We start from the raw sequence: 15,760 nt of genomic DNA on the forward strand, positions 1-15,760 counted from the left end.
GGCTGTGGAAGCTCAAAAGACTCCACCGTCATGATCAGGTTTGCTAACGTGGCCTGATCTCCAATCACAGTGAGCAGCACGAGGTCAGAAACTTGGGGAGTTGGTGCCAGGAGAACAACCTCCTCCTAAATGTCAACTGATTGTGGACTACTGCATGAAGCAGGTGAGGAACTGCACACGCCTGTTCATTTTTCATGTTCATGTTCATCAGCTTTTGGCAGATGCTCTTATCCAGAATGACTTAAATATGTGCTTTAAAATGTCCATCCTTGAAATTCCTAATTTGGTTTCCTGGGACCCAATTTGTAATTACTGTTAGCCTTTTTTTTTAAATATACACAAGAGGCCTTTTTAATCTAAGTATTTATTAAGAAATGAGGGTTTCAAGCTTGCATTTGAAGATCTTTAGTGCCTCAGCTGTTCGAACAGCTAGTGGAAGTTCATTGCACCACCTAGGAGCCAAGACCGAGAAAAGTTGTGCCACGTTGTGTGAAGGAGTCGCAAACGCTCGGCATAAGAAAAGTGAAGTGTTTTAAATAAACAAAAGAAAAAGAGGCACGATGGCCAAAGCATAGATAAACCCAGAAACAGACATGCCGCATAATAGCCAACTGAACAGGTCAATGCAGGACAAGGGCATGAGGGAGGAAACCAACAATAGGCCACACTGAACGAGCTGGAGCTGGGGAGTCATTAGAACCCTTGTGTGTGTGATGAGTCTAGATGAATGCTTTCCTAGTACCTTGAGAGATAACAATTATAAGAAAAAAAAAGGTTTAATTTGCAATTTTTGCTAATTCTTTTCAGTATTCATTTTACCACTTTAATACGTGTTTACTGGTCTCATTTCTTGATTGGTTTATGATTATCATCACCTCGATTATCAATGCCTCGATTTTCGATGCATATTGAGGCATCCAATAAATTTGCTACATTACTTCACATGATGTTTTTCATTCACCCATGTGGACACTTTGATTTGCTATAATGAGCAGAAAAACTGTCGGCGTTCAGTCTGCGCTCACCTGACTTCATGGACATCTGAACCAGGTGATGTCTGGTGAGCGCAGACTGAAGGTTCTCATTGGGGCAAATCAACACCCGCTTTCAGACTGAATGCGGCTTGCATTGCACTTGTGTACAACCCATGTCCAACAAAAATATATTTCTCAATATATTATGTGACCATATATTTTGTGTATTCATATATTGTGAATTGTACATGTTGATATATTCTATTATAATCTATTCTATATGTAAGCAATATATAAATATATGAACTTGTCAGGATTGCCTGCAGCTGGGCTCCACACCGGAACTCAATCCTGACGCCCCATAAATGCCGGAAGTTTCCGCCCGTTCGGGGTCGCTGGCATTTTCGTGGACTCTGCACGAACTTGACCTGGTTTTGTTATGAGTGTTTTGAGTTCTGGCAATCGCCACACGCCTACGGGTTAGTTTCAGTTCTTTATTTAAGTTAAATCGTTTTCGGCCACCGCGACATTGTTTATTTGTATTTCTTTATTGTTTGTTTATAAATAAAACCCCTTCCCAGCATGTCAGACCTCTGCGCTTCCTTCCCCCGTAAGTCCGTAGTCGTGACAGAACTAGGATATATGACAATAGGAACCATCAAGAGCATCCTGTCTAGCTGCATCACTGTGTGGTTTGGAGCCTGCAATGCGTCCTGCCAAAAAACTCTCCAACGCACAGTAAGAGCAGCTGAGAGAATCATCGGTGGCCCTCTCCCCTCCATCCAAGACATCTACAGTACACGCCTCACCAAGAAAGCCCTCGGCATAGCAGCTGATCCCACCCACCCAATGCAAACCTTCTTCAGCCTGCTGCCATCAGGGAGGAGACTGCGGAGTCTCCAGGCCAGGACCAGCAGACTGAAGGACAGCTTCACCCATCAGGCGGTCAGGAGACTCAACTCCCTCCCGGCTCTGCCCCCACTCCCCTCACTCCCCTCTTCTGCTCCACAATCTTTCTGAACTCTAAATCACACAAACTGACCATGCACCAGTCACTCTGTGCAGCTCTGGTCTGCCATCTACCTCACTTTCACTTCGTCACTTTAAACTTAAAACTCTGTTGCACTATTGGTTTTTGCACTCTCCTGATGTTGCACTCTCCACCATGTGCCCTTATTTGTATATGGTGTTTTTAAAATTGTATATTGTGCCTTTCTTTTTAAATTGTATTTATACTCTGTTTTCGTTACTGTTACTGTTTTTGTATTTAATGTTACTTTTATGGGTCAGAGAGTAACGTAATTTCAATTCTCTGCATGTCCTGTACATGTGGCAGAATTGACAATAAAGTTGACTTGACTTGACTTGATATGAAAATACTGCATATTGTAGGCATTGCAAATATATGGGAAAGTTTCTCATTTATTGGAATATATTTGCTTATGTATTGCAATATAAATTCAAGTATATAGCAATATATGTTTGCTTCGTAAGGGAACACACCAAGCTTGCCGTGGTGCACATCACAAAGAATAGGCGTGGCTGTCATGTTGTAGACACTCAGAGAGTGTTAAGATCCATTCCTGCTTTGTATGTGTGGTTTAAAGTGGCAGAGCGAACCTTACCCTATTGGTTGCATGAAAATATGTCATGCGCCACACAGCGTAAAATTCCTCCTTGGAGTGGCACTATACTCAGATCAGGCAGTCACAGTCACTAGCGACACTACTTTTTTTAATGAGAATTTTTATTCTCACCAGAAAATCACCAAGCTTCATCATTATGATATAATCAATTATGTTCTGCACTACAATAACAATGCATGTCTGCATCACGATGCATTGATTATACAATTAATTTCAACACTTCATTATGTGTATTAAAAACTGTAGTGTAAACGTTCATTGAAATATGAACTGCGCAACACTGCGCTGTAAGTAGCAGTTGAGAGCCATGTAAATGGTCACGAAAATAAAGAAAACACATTAAATGAGAAGGTATGTCCAAATTTTTGGCCTGTTCTGTATATACACATATGACAAAAGATACAGATTCACAGAAAGCTGTCACACTAATGCACCTCAATCCTTGAACCACCAACCTAACCTTGACCCACACAAAGGCCCCCGGCATTCTACGCTGTCCCCTTAAATACACCCCACAATCATAGCCTAATTGGCTGAGCTCAAGATGTCTGGGGGGGAAAAGCAGGCGGTCATAATCAGGTCAACTCTAGATTTCTATATCAACATAACATATCCCCATAATCAACATAACATATCCCCTTAATGGCGCAGTGGTGGCCTGTCATGGCTGCCCACTGCTCACTTTGGGTGATGGGTTAAAAGCAGAGGACACATTTCGTTGTGTGCACCATGTGCTGTGCTGCAGTGTATCACTTCCACAATCACTTCCACTTCCATACAATTTACCATTTTATAAGACAAAGGATGACTCAAATCATACAAAGAACACTTGGACATTAACAAAATAAACACAGCAGACAAAAACATACCCCGCTACATCAAACACCCTTTTCCAGTGTCCCAAGCTGGCCTATAAAGGCCCTGTTCTCCCAGGGTGCGCGTTTCCATGCGGAACATTTATGCCCCCGGACCAGGAAAACCACGGTGAAAACATGAAGTGTGTCTGCGTAAATGTGTGGAACTTTGGATGGATACTGAAGCTGAAACAGTGGGTAAATAATAAGTAAATACATAAATGAAACTGGTAACCTATGTGTGTGTTGTGTTTATTTGAGAAAGCTAAGCTAATGTCGGCAACAGGGTTTGTGTAGTCGGCACCCGTGCAGAAAACAGACATAACCTAACAAAAGCCCATAATACATTGACAACATGCGCCATACAGTTAAAAAGTGCCCACAGGGGTGCAAGCATCAGTATTTTGAATCTGATGCGGGCAGCAACAGGAAATCAGTAGCGGGAACTGGTGTGGGAGAATTTGGGATGGTCATGCTGCAGCACACATTAATAGTATCGATATTTTGGATCGATTCGCACACCCCTAGAAGAAAGCTTGTGCACTGCTGCAGTAGGTTGGGGTCATCATTCGCCTATGAGCCAGAAGACCCAGGTTCAGATCCCACTTACTACCATCGTGTCCCTGAGCAAGACACTTAACCCTAAGTTTCTCCAGGGGGGGGACTGTCCCTGTAACTGCTGATTATAAATCGCTCTGGTTAAGGGCATCTGATAAATGCTGTAAATGTAAAATCTTGAGTCTGGGAAAAAGTTATCAAACTTCATATAAACTGTGCTAGTGTGGATATGTACACTGCTCAAAAAATAAAGGGAACACAAAAATAAGACATCCAGATCTGAATGAATGAAATATTCTTATTAAATACTTTGTTCTTTACATAGTTGAATGTGCTGACAACAAACACACAAAAAATGATCAATGGAAATCAAATTTGGATTTGGAGTAAGAATTAAAGTGGAAAACACACTACAGGCTATACTAACCTTGATGTACTGTCCTTAAAACATGCCTCCACATGCCCGGCTGTGCGCCCCCCCCCCCAAAGAAATACCGGTCTGGCTGGAGTATGTTGCAGGCAGCGGAACGTTCTCCACGGCTTCTCCAGACTTTGTCACGTCTGTCACTTGTGCTCAGTGTGAACCTGCTTTCATCTGTGAAGAGCACAGGGTGCCAGTGGCAAAGATGGACAACCCCCCTCTGTGGATGTCGAGCCCTCATACCATCCTCATGGATCTGTATCTGACTGTTTAAGCAGACACATGCATATTTGTGGCCTGCTGGAGGTCATTTTGCAGGGCTCTTGCAGTGCCCCTCCTGTTCCTCCTTGTACAGCTGGGTTGTTGTCCTCCTACGCCCTCCTCCACATCTCCTGATGTACTGGCCTGTCTCCTGGTAGTGCCTACATGCTCTGGACACTATGCTGACAGACACAGCAAACCTTCTTGCCACAGCACGCATTGATGTGCCATCCTGGATGAGCTGCACTACCTGAGCCACTTGTGTGGGTTGTTGACTCCGTCTCATGCTACTAGAGTGAAAGCACCGGCAGCATTCAAAAGTGACCAAAACATCATCCAGAAAGCATAGGAAATGCGAAGAGGTCTGTGGTCACCACCTGCAGAACCACGCCTTTATTGGGGACATCCTGTTAATCGCCTACAATTTCCACAATCGCCACAAATTTCCCTTTATTTCATGAGTAGTGTATATTCCCTGGATGCAGTGACATGCTTCAGGTTGTTGAATCATCATGTTTGTTCTGTTTTATATGACTGTATTATGGTATTACTGACCATGACATGGGGGTGTTATTTCCCATGTTTATATGTGAAATGTAATGTTTATTTATGTTCCAGATGCTTTAATGTATTGTAAATAAGGATTGGTATATGTCTATGTTTATTTTGTGATCTTGTAGTATTGGCACACTCACAATGCTGTAATTTGTGACAGAAAGCTTGTGCACTACTGCAGGAGGACTTCATGTACATTTGCTGACCCTTTGTGCAGAAACTGTTACCAACAAATACATCTGCTTCGTCAAGCTACCACATCTCCGTCATCTAGAATCAACACATATGCAATGCAGTGACAACATTTTCCAGAGCAGTGGTGGCCTAGCAGGGCCCCTAACCGGAAGGTGCCACTGAGGTGCCACTGAGCAAAGCACCGTCCCCACACACTGCTCCCCGGGCACCTGTCATGGCTGCCCACTGCTCACCAAGGATGATGGTGTTTTGTCACTGAGTGCTGTGCTTGCTGTATCACAATGACAATAACTTTCACTTTAATATACTTTGTGTATTATAATGAATTCAATGAATATTCCTTGATAATATAATTTTTTTTTTCTCTATATGTTCCATTGGACTCAATTGTGTTTTAATCTTACCCCCTTGAGCCAGGGTGCAATTAGCTCCCATGGGCAGTACTGCGGCCATTCTGGCTGGAGTCGGCCCATGTCCCCACCGGAGGATCTTTTATCTTTGGATCCCTATGCTGACCATTTTACTGCATGTTGTACCATGTATGTACGACTAAAAGTCTGAATTAGCTGAGACCTGCTCAACATAAGCTCAATGTTTCTCATCAGCGAAGCCACTCCAGCTAGCGGACATCTCGATAATGACACGTCTATAATCCTATTTCACGCTCTTTTCCTCCGACACGGCGCGCTCCTTCTCGCCGCCTCACCTCAGGACCTTTGCATTCACGCTGCTGCTTTCCGCACCTTTTCAGTGGCTGAAGAGCCTCCTTCATCTGCAGCAAATTTCATACGAGTAAGCAGCTATACTTCGCTGACGGTAAAACGCTCAACTGAGCGGCGGCGGCGACCCATGTACGTCACAAACCCCAACCCTTCACCCGTCCACACCCCTCCTCACACATTTCTGCACCTTCCTGTCTTGAAATGTGACTTTCTGCTGTTGGGCTTTACTTCTGAGATAGTAACTGGTAAGAATTCAGCAGTAATTGTAAAAAATTAACTATAAGAAATGAATTGTGTGTGTGTGTGTGTGTGTGTGTGCGACACGTATGTGGGCTGAAGGACTGCTGCGTTGACTCTAATTAGCAAGCGTGTGGCATCACCACTGAAAATGTCACATTTACATCAACGGCTCTCTTTCCACATCAGTTCTGGCTTTCTGCACTGAATGGATGAAGTACAAATGTCATTTCTCTTTAGGCGGACAAAGATTCAGAAGGCTGGCTCAATAGTTGAAAATAAAACAAAATTAGATATACTTCCATGACATGCTTTCTAAGTTTAGCCTCCACTTTCCCATTTAATAACTTGTAAATAGTACAAAATCAACAAATTATTGACTATGACACTTGTAAATTCTTCTTTCGTGGATAGTTTTTGACTGCTTGTAGGTCATGTTCATTTAATTTGACATTTCGGATTTCCGGTTTTCATGAGATATCAGATATAATCCCATTAAAATCTAGCTCATTTACGTGTAGCATTCTGAAATAAATAGCAAAAGCAAATTTCCTTATTCAGCATATTGTAATTCTAGTAGAGAGTCCCAGTTATATAATGGTCATATCGATATCATCTGTTTTTTTCTTCTTTTGTAAGCCGCTTGCAGCAAGGTGAAGATTAGGTGCGCTTGATGCATATGAGCAGCTCAAGCAGCCAGTGTGGAGCCTCTGTCTTATGAACATTGGCGGAAAAGTGAAAAATCACACACCATGCATTCTTTGTGAAAGTGGCCAAACATTAATTTACATTTCATTATGGCATTTATCAGACGCCCTTATCCAGAGCGACTTACAACCAGCAGTTACAGGGACATTCCCCCCCCTGGAGCCACTTAGGGTTAAGTGTCTTGCTCATCGAGTTTGAACCTGTGACTTTGTGGTCTTCCGGTTCATCGACGAGTGTGTTACCCACTAGCATAGTAGCAACCCGAAGAACATAATATTTCCCCCAAAATGAAGCCGTTGCATGCAGTGATTCATTCTGGACTTCCAGCGTGAACCAAATACTTCACAGAAGTCCTGAGCATTCTGGTCACCACAGGGCACGTGGCAAAGCATGAGTGTCATGTGAGTGTTACTAACCCTCTCATCATAACAGTGCACAACTGTCTGAGGTGTATAGAGACCCCGAACACTTGCGGAAAAGAGACGCATACAACAATGACAAGATGTTCTGCATGTTCCACATGTCCGTGTGAATTACATCAGTTCAGAGATTTGGATGGATTTGAACTGTTCGAGTGTCGTGCTATGGTTCTAACACAGACAAAAAACAGAGGATATATATGCCAGCCTTTCCCATTGCATTCCCACATAATGGGAATTCAGCAAACTCCTAATTCAATATACCCATGTAATGCAACATATCAGAGTGAAGCAGGTAGGGTGATAGTAGCCTAGTGGGTAACACACTCGCCTATGAACCAGAAGACCCAGGTTCAAATCCCACTAACTACCATTGTGTCCCTGAGCAAGACACTTAACCCTAAGTTGCTCCAGGAGGGGACTGTCCCTGTAACTACTGATTTTAAGTGGCTCTGGATAATGAGGTCTGATAAATCCTGTAAATGTAAATGTAAGCAGGTACGGTAACCAGCCACAGAAGGAATATTGTCCCAGAGCCATAAATTCACACGATTCCTTCGTTTCTTACTTCAGCAAGGGCTTCTCTTGTGTTTTCTTCTGGGACCAACTGCATGCAGCAGGGATGAACTTTCTGCATTAAATGGGCAAATAAACGAAAGAGCAAAAGACTCTGCATGCCAGTAAGAACCTCTATTGAGAGTTTAACATGAAAAAAACTTCTATATGAATTTTCAACAGTTTTTATTTAATATTTACTCTTACTCTTTACCCAATGTTACTATTAAAATGAAAGTATCATTGTGTTCTGATGTTCTTATGCAAGTATTGAAGGAACAATTTCTCCCTCTGGTGCCAGTGGACAGACTCATTGTATAATGCTGCACCTGAACAGGCAGATCTGACGCTAATCCGTTGATCTGTAAGAGTCCCCGAAATTATGGCGATGGCCTCTGGGAGTTGCTGTCGTTGGGCGAAATCCTTGTTGGAGGCTTTTGGGTGGTGGGGGAGCCGCAGCTGACAGAGATGGATGCTGCAGAAGGGAGGAGGGGCCGGCTGCAGCATTCGACGGGCGGAGCCGAGCCACCAGACGCCCCTGTGGTCGGCGTGGAATAATCTCCTCACCTCCTGAGACGCCGCTGGCAGACACGCAATCTGCTACTCTCAGAGTGCAAAAAAAAAAATCCAATTTTCGACACCTCTCGGGCTTCAGCCAAGTCACTTGTGGCGCAGCAAATGAATTCAAGTTCAGGCTGACATGTGTTCCTGCGTGGGGCTTAGTGACGGCGTGCTGCATTCCCCCACAACCTGCCCCGCGGCCCGCTCACGAGTGTGTGGGACAAGAGGTGTGTTGCTGAACCAACGAGGAGCGCACAACACACACACCCGAAGAGCTCAGACAACATACACACCCAACAGAAGCATCACAAACAACACAAATAACACACGCACCCGAAAGGAACACTATGAACCCACACATCACACACACATCCTGAGGAACCCAATCGACAAACATAAAAAAAAAAACTCAGCAGCACCCAGAAGGACGAAGATGAGTTGTCTTCATGTTTTATTTGTCCCCTTCTGCTGCATCATGAACCCATTGCTCTCCTGGCACAATCCAAAGCGTCACACTTCAAAATTCCAAAATACAGAATGTAGCCAAGTGGTGATATAAAAAGCGAGTTGCGTACGCCATAAAACTGAAGTTAAACTGATTGTGAAACACTGCAGCACAGCACACTGTGACAACAAAATGTGTCCTCTGCTTTTAACCATCACCCTTGGTGAGCAGTGGGCAGCTCTGACAGGCGCCCGGGGAGCAGCGTGTGGGGACAGTGCTTAGATCAGTGGCACCTCAGTGGCACCTTGGCAGCTCGGGATTCGAACTGGCAACCTTCTGATTACAGGGCCGCTTCCTTAACCCGCTAGGCCACCATTCCCCCAGAGGACTCAGACTCAGGAGTCTGACAGCGAGACACAGCTGATACAGCGACACCCACTCCTTCCTTCCTGACAGCCCAGTGCCACCCGATATGCGACTGGTGCACTGAAATGTGCGCCAGGCCTGCGATGGGTGGCAAGCGATACGTGAGGGTCTGTAGTGACTTGCTTGAGGTTGTTGTGCACTCGACACGGAGAAGTGACCCCATACGTCTCCAAAGTCTTTACATCCACAGCCCTGTCAGCTAATAGAACCTCTGCTGGGATCACCATGGATACCCGCGTGTCAGTCCGAGCCGGAGCTGAGTCGCTCGCCTGAAGAGTGTTTGGTAATTCCATTAGACGAGCTGCATCCAAACACTAATAGAAAAGCACCAAGTGAAGAGGGGTTCTTCACGAGCGCGCGACCACTCCGGGTCAGTCGTGCATCTCCATCTGCCTGAATATGCAGATTAGCCAGGTACACACAGCGCCACACTACTGCATTCATATGATCAGTACGGGTTCGTGCACACAGATGCTTTTTAGCTGCTTGTAAATTGTTTGAATTCACGTTACATTTACATTTTCAAGGCCTGCGTGCTCAGATAAGAGTGTAATATTTCTGTCTTGATTTCTGATTGGCCGAATTAAATGACTGTCTCATGGCGGTTATCTCGCACTCGGGAGTCTGCCAGCGAGACACAGCTGATACGGCGACACCCACTTCTTTCTTCCTGACTGCCCAGTGCCACCCGATATGCGACTGGTGCACTGAAATATGCGCCAGGCCTGCAATGACCAGCAAGCGATAGGTGAGGGTCTGATACCCGCAGCCATGATTATCAGGGCCGGTTATCCAAAACTGAGTAAAAATAAAGATATAAAACAATCAGATGCATAAAACTGAACAGGTGAAACTATGTCAGATGCTTTGAGAAATGCAGACTGAGTTTCTTTAAATAGCATTCCGTCTTACTTTTAAAGAGACGTGAACCTGCTACCTGCCTGACTGACGTTGCTTAGCAACAACACCAACAGTTGGGCCGCATATGGAACCTTTTTTTTTTCCCCTGCTAAGCCTTTACTCCCTCACTGTGTTTCTATTGTCACAGCCTCCCCTGGAAAACACGACCTAGTGTGGAAAAAGTGAGAAACACCAGGTCACAATCCTGCATGTGCAATGCTGAACTAAAACATATTAATTATGATTTTCATGGACAGCACTCCGAACAACGGTTTATCAAATATTGGTCCATGTATTTTTTTTCTGACATTTTGGCGTCACCACTTATGTCTGTGTACAGCAGCAAACAGAATCTCTGTTCTCAACAGACCCCCAGACTCAGGTGGAATTTATGGCCCTTTCTCCTCTCCCCTGGGTACAGTGGATTGTGTTTACCAACCCATCTGCTGTCTGGAGTGGCCGTGTCCTTTGTTTCCTCATCACGATAGAGGTCCTGATGAGAACGCTGCTTCAAACGCTGCTTCAAGCATTTTAAAGAACAAAAAGCCTTCGTTTCACAAGCGTTTCGGCTGCTGCTGAATCAGACGCATCAATCAGATGCCGGTGTGTGTTATTTACACTGAATCAAACAGAACGCCCTCCCCAGCCCTGTTTTAAGAACGCTTGATGCAAAAAATAAATCTTTGTTTAAAGGCATGAAGTTGGAGTGAACAGAATATCTGAAAGTGCATAGGTCACTAACGTCACAGTCACCGGCCAGTAAAGCGCTGTTCATCTGCATGTTGGTGTGGGTGATGGGCGTGGCCCTGAGATGTCTGCAGCAGGGATCGTGTTTGTTAGGGGTATTAGGAGTATTGAGAACGGATTGTCAATATGTCACACGCCCAGGTGGTGTGACAGGAGGGAAGTTAAAGGGACAGGCCTCCTCTCCTATTGTATGGATGACGGCTACACAGGGCGTCGCTCCGGCGCTGTGACTCTCTCTGCTCCTGAACAATGACTCAACTTTCGTGCCACGGCTGCAACAGGGCTGTGTACACGGGGCTTACGGGGCTCCGGAGCGCATTACCCGTTTACAGGCAAGTTTATTATCTTTAGGGTTACGCAGCAGATGCGGTGAGCAGATGCAAATGATGATTCAGACTTTTATTAAAGAGCTAAATGCCAGGATTACCCGAACCGGGCGAAGCCTGGAGCACACGGCAGCTGTTAACAGTAATTACAAAAAGAAAAGAAAACTGTAATATCAGCCCTTTCAACAAAACACAAATCCTGCCTTGTTAAACACTTCATTTAATAGCCAAAATATAATCCCATGCAGACAAAGCCACCGGGAAGTGTTTTGATTTCACCTCCTCCTCCACTGGGTGTCAGTAAAATAAGATCAGATTCAGGGTCAGGCACGTTGTTCATACAAAACCATACAAAAGCATCATCATGTCTGTGTTATAGCAACACACCTCTGGTCCATTCTGAAGGCTCTGTCAGCTTCTTCATTGGCCATTTATATAATATGAGTCAGTTATCTTATCAAACAAAAAGCAAATCATATAACAATACATCAGAACAGTGACACAGCTCAGACCAGCTACATGTAGTTCATGGGCCCAAAACAGAGCATCTCAGTGGATTTACAGCGACACACGCTCTCTCACTAACCAGCTCGGGCATAACCAGGCACTATAAATCCTGTTATAAAACAAACACTCACAGATTGGGTCAATCTGGCAGAACTCACCAGATCCAGGAGTGCCTCCGAAATGGGAAGGATCCCACCTGCATCATCTTGTCTTCTGGAATGGTCATGTGACTACAGCCAGGCTTCATGGCACTGAAACCTTTTTATTTTCCTGCCCGGTGGGGATAAAATCCTCCAGACTACGAAGTCAAGCCGCAGCCCAGTAGTGATGTGGGCCCACGTCGCCATTGTTTCAGTCCAAGTCGGCAGCCACTCGCCAGCTCCTTGCCGCTCTGCGACAAACAGGAATCTCTGACCGTCACGCCGTCCAAAACAGACACCTTTTGTCACTAATGAGAGGCTGTCAGGTTCAGCACAATGCTTCCTCCTAATGTGACGCACGTCTGGCGAGATCAGCCCTGGCAGACCCTCGTGCTACAAACCTTTTTTTCGAGGAATTCTTCCGGAAAAGATGGGAAAACGGCAGTTGCACATCCTCATGATGAACCGGGGGTCATGTTTTTTTTCCTGTTGCTTTCCCCTTGACCCCGGGTGAGTCGGGAGCACTGTGGTGGTGAAGAGGCAGGGCTCTTCCTCAGGACTCCACAGGTCCCTGGAACGCTGTCACTTCAGGGGGAGAACGCCAGAGTGTTTGGTCACTTCCCCTGCCGTCATTCCGACATCCTGACCCCGTAATGAGGCGCCTGCTGGCTGGCGTTTGGCTGAACTGATCCTCTTAGTGCCGTCAGCCGATCTTAACGCGCCACCCCCCTCCACCCAGATACCTGATACACACCACCACACACACAAAACTAACACCAGAGTTATACTGTGTGTGTGCGTGTGTAGTACCAAGGTCTCCCTTTCAGCCGTTTAAAAAAAAGTTGCATAGACAGCTCCAGCTAACGTGCTCCCTGTCTCCTCCTGTTCAGCTGCCTGCCGGGAAGGGTGAATAGTGACCCCCTCCAGCAGACCCTAGAGCGAAATTCCCACAAATGGTACCAAACTTGAATTTAAAAATGCACAAGACTACAGGGAATCTTCCAAGAGACACAAAGAAAACACATACACTGTTCAGATCATATTTCATGACTCACTCTCTGCCTGTACAGGCATGTGACAAGGACAAGAAGCAGGCAAAGAGGTACAGACACACACACACACAAATTCCTGAAAGTTGACAGAACATAGATCATTTGATCGTTCATTATGGTGCTATAAGCATGAAATGACAGCCCCCCACATAATACCTTTAACTGATAAAATACCCCCTCCCTCCACCGCCCATAGACTTGCATTACAGTCAGAATTGGAGCTGAATAAGAACAAACGATCCCGGAGAATCCCACAATGCAATACTGCTCTGCTCTGAATACTGTGGCTTCTCAAGCCATTGCAAAACAGTATCATAGACAATGTCATGACAGTGATATCTGGAATATATTACTATTCATCTATAAATCATGAGCAGAACTCTCAGATCCTGCCCAAGGTGAAGACTAAACATGGAGAAGCAGCGTTAAGCTTTTAAATGGAACCAGTTGACAGAGAGCATTAGAGCAGCATTAGAAAACCACGCTTTCAAATCCAAGGCTTAATATGTTCATGTTTGATCAGATTTAGTACATTTTACAGCTTTACTGATCTTCTGTCCTTAAGTTTTTTATCGCAGTTTAGTTTTCATTTTTTTTAATCTGCTCTTTGAACTCATTTCTTCTCGGACACCTATTAAGACATACCCATAATAACTACATGTTACTATGGCTACCATCAAATTTTGTCCTCAATGGGGGAAAAAGTTTTTTTTTACTTTTATATCCTCATTTGTAACGTATAAAATGTGCCTTCCCTTGTCAAAACACCTTATTCCTATTCAAGAATGTGTAAAAAGTGTCACAATCCGGTCCGAAATGGGGGTTAGTTTCATTGTTGTCATGTGAAATGTTCCCTAATCGTTTTCACCTGTGTTAATTGTATAAAGCTGCCCTGTTCATTTCTGTTTGCTGTCAGGTCTTTAACATTATGTTCCGTGGTCATCAATGTCAACGTCTCGGATGTCTCCCCTGTCTTGTGATGTCAGGTGAAAGCGTCCTTCATTCCTCGTCTCTTCGTCCTCCTCTCCGTTCACCTGCCGCGTCATGCCCGCATGGACGTGACAAAAAGACTGTAAGCTATGTGGAGTTTTTCCATCACTTTAATTCAATCTTGGCTTGAGCCACTGCTTTGACACATGCTTTACCACTATTGTGAATTATAATGTGCTTAGTCGGGAAGTGCACATTCCCTGGAAGCCTTAATGTACAGAACAGACTGGTAAGCTTGTTTAAATTTCCCAAGTAATGACACGAAGGACAATTTTTTAAATAATTATCTTTTCGCGACAGTCTAGCTGTATTTGCCTATGATAGTCAGTAGTGCCAAAGTAACACTTACTTCCATTGTGTCCCAGAGCAAGACAATAACCCTGAGTGTCTCCAGGGGGACTGTCCATGAAACTACTGATTGTAAGTCACTCTGGATATGGATAAGGGCATCTGCTAAATGCTGTAATTGTAAACACATTTAAAATGTAAGAATCTGGCCTTCCATTGAGAACCACGATGGACTGGAGGCTTGAGCAGCCTGAAAGTGAAGGCAATCTTCACCACCATCTGTCAGGGGGAGCCGCTGCACGCTTGGCACTGCACACGAGAAAATGATGGGTGCACGGTGACAAGTGTGCGTCACACGCGGCTAACAGTTCAAGACTTGAGCTCCCCTCTGAGACCCCTTTCCCCCCAAGAACAAGAACACACACACACACACACACACACACACACATTGACTTTGCTAAAAAAATAGATTCTCTTCACTGCACCAACTCTGTGTCACGACCATTTTCCATGTTGATTTCAAAACTCTGATTCCTCAAATCTATGGTTACCATCAGGCCATCAGATGCAGCTCTGCATGAAAGAGTGGGGGTGCATAAAAGGAAGTGTCCTTGGTCTAACATCCTCCATCTCACCAAAGCGCGCCTCACATTGAGGAGCAGCACGAACTGGTCGGGGCGTTTCTCAGTCGCTGGTTTTCAGCCTTTTTTCTCCATCTGCATCCCTCACACCAGACACTCGATCTTTATTTCTAAAGATAATGACAATTTCCTTGCAGCACAACATCACCTATCACATCCATGCGTTGTGATGCATCATGACTGAGACTGAGTACTAGACTGAGAACCCAGTAGGAACAAAAAAGAAATTTCATACAATGCTGTGGGTTTTATTACATTTAAAAAATATATATTATAATTCCAGGCACTTTTACATTTACATTTAGGGCATTTATCAGATGCCCTTATCCAGAGCGACTTACAATCAGTAGTTACAGGGACAGTCCCCCTGGAGCAACTTAGGGTTAAGTGTCTTGTGTCTTGCTCAGGGACACAATTGTAGTAAGTGGGATTTGAAGCTGGGTCTTCTGGTTAATAGACGAGTGTGTTACCCACTAGGCCACTACCATCCCCCTTTTGACAATAGCAACAGCTATCCTAGCTTTCTACATTATACAATAACCTGTTGAAAATCAAAAAGTAGATGTTAGCAATGTCTGACACATTCTGAACAATTTTGAAAGGAATAGATGTGTGCATTGTGTGCACTTCTA

The 15,760-nt window shown here is 44.6% G+C and overlaps 1 protein-coding gene across 5 annotated transcripts in view; it reads right to left on the reverse strand.

The window, feature by feature from the left end:
- pde4d (phosphodiesterase 4D, cAMP-specific) overlaps window positions 1–15,760 on the reverse strand; it is a 112,781-nt gene that overhangs the window by 27,847 nt on the left and 69,174 nt on the right. The window contains exon 1 of one of the 5 annotated variants that reach the window (XM_028995124.1): window positions 12,176–12,845. The exons of the other annotated variants lie outside the window; for them this stretch is intronic. Within the exon in view, the coding sequence (XP_028850957.1) occupies window positions 12,176–12,264 (89 nt within the window). The 5' untranslated portion in view covers window positions 12,265–12,845. Of the gene's footprint in view, window positions 1–12,175; window positions 12,846–15,760 lie in introns of those variants that run through there. 5 annotated transcript variants of the gene reach the window in all.

This window comes from Denticeps clupeoides, chromosome 11, assembly GCF_900700375.1.
Source record: "Denticeps clupeoides chromosome 11, fDenClu1.1, whole genome shotgun sequence".
In the NCBI taxonomy this organism is placed as follows: Eukaryota; Metazoa; Chordata; class Actinopteri; order Clupeiformes; family Denticipitidae; genus Denticeps; species Denticeps clupeoides.